General features: G+C 52.2%; 2 protein-coding genes and 2 non-coding genes across 4 annotated transcripts; 2 read left to right on the top strand and 2 right to left on the bottom strand.

Annotated features, from left to right (window-relative positions):
• Positions 1-1,126: 1,126 nt before the first annotated feature.
• Positions 1,127-1,208, bottom strand: H310_07866. The gene has a single exon. It is a non-coding gene; the product is annotated as a tRNA-Leu (tRNA).
• Positions 1,209-1,526: 318 nt separating this feature from the next.
• H310_07867 lies at positions 1,527-1,608 on the top strand. The gene has a single exon. It is a non-coding gene; the product is annotated as a tRNA-Leu (tRNA).
• Positions 1,609-3,401: 1,793 nt separating this feature from the next.
• H310_07868 (hypothetical protein) lies at positions 3,402-4,830 on the bottom strand. The gene is made up of 4 exons (XM_008873380.1): positions 4,287-4,830; positions 4,133-4,242; positions 3,932-4,069; positions 3,402-3,877 (listed from the first exon to the last, which is right to left on the bottom strand). Exons 1-4 carry the CDS (start codon positions 4,810-4,812, stop codon positions 3,425-3,427), a joined length of 1,227 nt encoding a protein of 408 aa, XP_008871602.1. The 5' UTR covers positions 4,813-4,830; the 3' UTR covers positions 3,402-3,424.
• A 36-nt stretch (positions 4,831-4,866) lies between these two features.
• H310_07869 (hypothetical protein) lies at positions 4,867-5,696 on the top strand. Its single transcript, XM_008873381.1, has 2 exons — positions 4,867-5,132; positions 5,183-5,696. Exons 1-2 carry the CDS (start codon positions 4,899-4,901, stop codon positions 5,537-5,539), a joined length of 591 nt encoding a protein of 196 aa, XP_008871603.1. The 5' UTR covers positions 4,867-4,898; the 3' UTR covers positions 5,540-5,696.
• Positions 5,697-6,200: the final 504 nt, after the last annotated feature.

A 6,200-nucleotide genomic window follows, 5' to 3' on the forward strand; every position in this document is an offset into this window, starting at 1 on the left:
GGCTGCGTCATATCCGAGGATCTTGGGCGAGTTGAGTGGTCCCTGTCCGTTGGGGGCGCGAAGCTTGTAGTCGACGGGGTTGACGGACACGGCCTTGACGTGGACGAGCAGGTCGTGGCCAGCGATGTTGGGCACCGGGACGTTTAGGTCGACGAGGGAGGCAGGGTCGTCGATGGGCAAGTGGGCGTAGAAGCCCACGGCGCGCATGGTGGAAGGGATCGAAGCAGCCATAACTTTGAAAAGGAATTTCGTGGAATGAAGGTGGAATGTGACTTCTATGATACTGAAATTGCCAAAAGATCTAGTTTCTGTTCAATCGTAGGATTTGAGGGGGCGTTTCCCCAAACAACGTTGTCTCGAAAGACTATATCGAAGAGCACAGTATCAATCCTTGGTAGCGTGGAGATGCGGCGGTAATGTCATTGCGCGCCAGTAATTGCGCTGATGTCGAGGCGTAAGGATGGACAAACCGTGGCGTGTTTGCTTCTCAACATATTCCGCTGTGCTGAGTTGAAGAGGTTATTCCAACATGCAGCACATATATTGAAGCAAGATTCGTCGCGAAATTGCTCTTACTCAACTTCTCAACGCAACAGTCGATCCAATTTCAGTCACAACAAGGAACCACGTCGGTACGAGCGGGTTCGGACGCCCGTTGTGAGTTGTCTACGTCGACTCATCCAAGTCGTAGTTGTTTCGTCATATCCTTCGATGCCGTAAACTCCTTGGTTCACACACGGGACTGTATCACACGCCCGGAGGAAAGTTATTGGCTCCGGGACAATTCGCTTCCGAAGGAGCACAACTACAGTAATTGTCACTCCACCAGAACGCATTCTTATCCTGCACTATTTTGGAACTTCCCAACGGCAAATATCGTGTCTCAATAATCGAAGTTGTCGATTCTGCTTGAGCTCACGTCGTAGCTGGCAATGCAGTCACAATAGATGCCAGATTTGTCCTGTGCTTCGACCTAACTGCGCCAACTTGGTTTACTAACAAGTTATAGACGTTGTGTACCAATGAATTAAAACGTAAGAAACAGCATTGAAATTGCCTCTGGCAACTTTTGACTCGTGGATTTTGCGTCGCTCTAGTTCAACAAACCACACAATTGAAAAACGACTGTCGGCTGTGGGATTTGAACCCACGCGTACGAATACATCACGACCTGAACGTGACCCCTTAGACCACTCGGGCAAACCGACTCGTATGACAATGACAGTTATTTAGCGTAATATAGGTCTCACAAGAGAAGTAAAATTGATGCATTCTGTAGTCAGGGCAACAAACAAAAACAAGTTGTTGTCGTCCAGACAGAAACGTCTGTTAACTTGTACAACGCCAGGTGCGAGTTGACAAGTCCTCTTGTATATGTCACTTGTCATCATAATCGTTCCGCTGACAAAGAAGTTCAAATACCAGCTCCGATGACTAATTGCACATTTACATTCGTTCCAGCTACAGTATTCAAGGCTCAATAGAATAAACAAAGTAAATGTTTAAGTTCCTTCGATGAAAGAGAAGTCGGTTTGCCCGAGTGGTCTAAGGGGTCACGTTCAGGTCGTGATGTATTCGTACGCGTGGGTTCAAATCCCACAGCCGACATTTTTAGCCGTTGTGCCTAAAGCGCTCGCAACCGCGGTGGTAAAGTAACAGCGAAGTCAACTTTTGATGCACCATGAACGTGTTGCTCGACGTTGAGCAATTCAGCTATTACACGTATGGAAGGCGTCTATGAACAAACTAAAGGACAGCCTTCACCATTCTCTTCGTTCGACTCGTGGGGAATCCGAGTACAAAATTTGATATCTCGCCGCATTCAAGCGTCGGACTTCCGCAGCTTTCGGCCTCCTGTTGCTGCGCGTGTAATTCTTCCTGCGCTTCGCATCCTTCAGTTAATATTTGCCGCCGCATTTTCAACCGTGGACGGAGGTTATCCAGCCGAAGAAGGTAGGCTCGTGTCAGAGCGCGGAGGGTAGCGGGGTATCGCCTTCATACTGGACCGTGTTGTGCTGGGTCCAGATGAGGTGGAGGGTAGAACCCACGCGCACTTCAACCGAAACGTAGTCGGTGAGCTCTCCACCTTGCCAGCGGCAATGATAATTCAAGATTCACTATTCATCGGGGGCCATGACTAGTGGCAAAGCAGGAAGCTAATGTCGTGGACGATGCCGCCACCATGCCGAAACGTTGCCACAATTCCACTCGCACAGCGAGCATGTGTCCTTGGGCCACATAGTCAGCAATTCTTTACTACCACCCCATCGTGTGTCCGATTTGTCGTGAAAAATTGGACCTAGATGGCCCCCTGTAGTAGGCATGCGAAGAGCCTTCAGTCAGAGACCTATCACTGGAGAGCTCATGGGAGGTAGCCGTGCAATTTGTGATTGGTTGCGCTGCATGCGACCTCAGCGCAGCGGTGTGTGAAGTATAGCATGGACTTTATGCGTTGAGGATGGTGCGTTCCGAGAAGAGGTAGCCGTCCGTCCTCATTCACTACCTTTCGACCTGTTTAGATTGCTGGGTGGAAACGACTGTGGGCACGGGGACAACTCCCCCGATCACAGCCGTTGCTTCGGACGGGATGATCATAGCATGTCCCTCTGGCGCGACCAGCGTCGACGTGGGGACATGGAATTACGGCAAGGCCACACCCACGAATCAACTATCGTGGGTAGGAAAGCGAATAATCGTCGCCCACTTCTTGAGCAAGGCAGTTTTAATCGAATTGGATGTCTAATCGCGCATCGTAACGCGGGAGTCAACGCGAATGACTCGTCATGCGCGTCGGACTACCTCTTGAACATCTCGGCGTGAGACGGCGCACCAGTTCCCACTGTCGTCCGAGTACGAAAACAAGATACGTATTTCCTTCGTTGCCTTCCGCCTGTATTTGAAGGATGCATCGTGGTCCATTTGGTGAGCTTTCATGACCAGGTCGATGTCGGCTGTGGCGACGTTGCGCCATGTGACCTGAACGAGCTTCATGTTCAGTACATTCGGTGGCGCACAACCCACGCCTGGAGGACGACAGATTGCGACCAGAACTCGAACTGAGGCCCAAGCTCTCGAACGAACTCCCACAGTGGCGCGAATCAAATTGATGTGGAACCGCCCAAATTTGCGGCTATTGCACAGCACTAACGTGAATCCCGCCTTGGAGTTGGTTGATATGAAGAGACTTGCAATGCTATCTGAATCAAGTTCGTCTTTTCCTACGATCGAATCCTCCTCGAGAAATACCTACCCACGGCATCATTCTTCGGGCACAAACTGGGGGATGTTGGAGGGCTGTGAAAGCGAACGATATTGCCTCCAACCTCCGCCACGATGCACTTTTTGAGATGCTGACGACAACCCGCCAGTGGACCAAATTCAGACAAAAACACAAAACCACATTGGCAGCATCAAGTCCTTTCGATTAATCCCACCAAAAGCTGACGGAGAAACTAACGTCCAACGATCGAATATAATGCCAGCACCTTGGAGGGATGTACAGCATCTCACCTGGCCCAAGGACACCTTCCCAGTACGGAGCCTCAAGAAACCGCGGAAACTGCACGGCGTTGGCCTGCGCACCGTCTCCTTCGACTACGACTTGGCTCGTGTTGGAGAGGTACCCAGGGACTGGATAGAGGTGGTCCGAGAACGTCGAAGCGTACAACCGAACGTACTTGGACCCCACAATCTGGCAAAGTAAATTCTGCGCCGGGTCAAAGTGCAAGGGCGAAATGGTGTTGGGTGGTCCAAACCACGCATTGACTACCACATCGTCCACGTCGTCGTCGTCGTCGTCTGCGTCGACATCTTGGCGACCCCGGACGCTCAGAGCGCAGTAATCTGGCACGGCAATGTCCTTTCGAAGTTGGGGAATCTATCGCCACCCTTGCCAACTTTACATGCGCGTGCAAAGACAACGAAGACGCACCTGCTCGAACAACGCGTGCTGGGCCAAGTACCCTGTCGGCGCATTGTGTGAAGGGGGGTGCAAAATGTGCTCGTCGATAAATTTGTGCAGCGTCATCAGAGTTTGCGACCAGTTGTCCTCGAGGTAACTCGACCCGACCTACGTTCATGGCACAGCAGTCATCAAACAAAGTGACCGAGTTGCACAGAATACACAACATACTTCAATCGGCACCGTGCGCCGCCCGGCCACGCGGCAAAGGTAGTTCAAGTTTGCCCAGTGGCGTCGTCCGTCGTGCGTCTTGCCCATGGCTGGCCACTCGTCCATGGCATCTACGGACACATGAGCCTGCCAATGTTGCGAAAGTTTATCAAACCTGTGATGATGACGGGGCAGTTTTGTGTCATGTACGACGCCTTGAATTCAAGCAACGACGGAGCCTTGACGCGCTTCAGCGATGTGCACAATGGGCTGTCTGTCGTCAAGTTGGGGGTTAGCGCCGGGGGGAGCACTCCCACGGATGTCTTGGTCTTTTTTGCAGGGTGCGTCGAGTCCGTCGTGGAGGACGAGTCCACGTCAGCCACAATCTTGTCCATGGTGTCGTGGAGATGTCGGCCGTATGGACCTGCCATGAGCAGACCCGTGTCAAGGATTTCAATCGCTGTCTCGTGGTTGTTTAGATTGCCCGCGTCTGCTGGTTTGTGGAGATACGACGTTGCCAAGAGTTCGCATGCGATGGCAAAGCGCTGTCGCCACTGCGGGTCTACGTCGTTCCACTTTCCTTGATGAAGGCGGTCCCATATGCGATGGACAGCCTCTTCTGCTAACAGCCCAGCACGCTCCCAAGCCTCTTTGTCCGCCGACGCCGCAGCCCTCTCGAGCAGGACGTCTTCCACCTGCATCCAAGTTGTCCGGCGTATCCGGATTGTACGGTTGAATGTTGATGTCAACACAATCGACCTGCCAAACCGGCGCAAGAACGTCCGACATGCTGCGACTGCCAGTCCCTGTGGCCGTGTCTCTGGTGGCCGGTCTTGCTACCGCTTGGCATGCTATCCACTCCACGTCGGTGTGCTTCTCAGCTGTGTTGGCCGCCTCAGCCTTTGCCTGCATTGAGTTTACTTGGTACGCCACCACCACGGAACAACCCAACGGTGATTTGGCCTTCACGCCGTTCCAGCCAACGTGCCGCGCCGGGCATACAACGTGGGCACAATTCTGGGTGCGATCTAAACGAATTGCCCTCTGCTAGTTCTGAGTCGGTCACATTAGGCCAACGTGTTGTACACCCCCGTCCTCTTATTCACCTTTCGTCAAGTCGTGTCGTCGGCATTCGTGCGCGTCGTCCTGTTTCCGTGCAACATTTGGTTGCTCGAAATTGTCGAAGGGTATGCCTTGATGCTGCTGTTTGGACGCAACATTGCGTGGACGTATACAACGAACGATGCGTATTGCCATGGCAACATTCGACTTGGCTTCTGGAAACAATGGCTCGCCCTGGGCATCGTGCTGGAATGCGTTGGATACCGCGTCCTGGATACCCTTGGTGAATGGTGTGCAGCTTCATGCGTCCCATTAGAAGGAGTGCTGCTTGCTTTTGGCGTTGCTACGATCAAGTACGGCCATTAATGACAAAATGACCACCATGCCATTCTCACCATAACGTTTGGACGGTGAATCTGTGGACAAATCCTTGTGCCAATGCGACTCGGCGCTTCATACTGCCATGGATTGTCGCGGTAAAGCATACACAATCGTGAACAGAGGTAGTCCACGATGACCCATGTGGACTCGTGGTCACATTGTTTATGGGATGCGCTGCACACAACTCCACTTGTCAAGAGATGCCATGGAGTTTATAGTTACGACGTAAGCTCTTCCGCTCCAGTTGCGCGATATATTGTCCACACTTTGACCTGAATAGTCCCCAGACAGAAAACTTCGCCATAGATGCTGCTGTTTAACACCTCTGAACCTCTCCCTGCATTGTTCCATTTGGCACACACTCACTGATCGAACCATGTTCACTCGTTGATTCGAATGCACGGGCTTTGGGCATGCCTGACTGCTACGCTGCATGCCAACGTGTTCTTTTGTTGAGCCTTTGAACTCGCGCACCATGCCAGTCTCTTGCCTTTTCTGGGCTACAAACAAATTGACAGTCTGCTTCGACGTCGTCTGCGACTCCGTGTAGATGCCCACGTCCATCTTGGCAGCCTCGACGACCGAGAACACTTTTGACAACGCCAACAACTGCAACGACCCCAGCAACTGGAAGCGACACACGTGC

This window comes from Aphanomyces invadans (genome assembly GCF_000520115.1).
Source record: "Aphanomyces invadans strain NJM9701 unplaced genomic scaffold supercont1.15, whole genome shotgun sequence".
NCBI lineage: Eukaryota > Oomycota > Saprolegniomycetes > Saprolegniales > Verrucalvaceae > Aphanomyces > Aphanomyces invadans.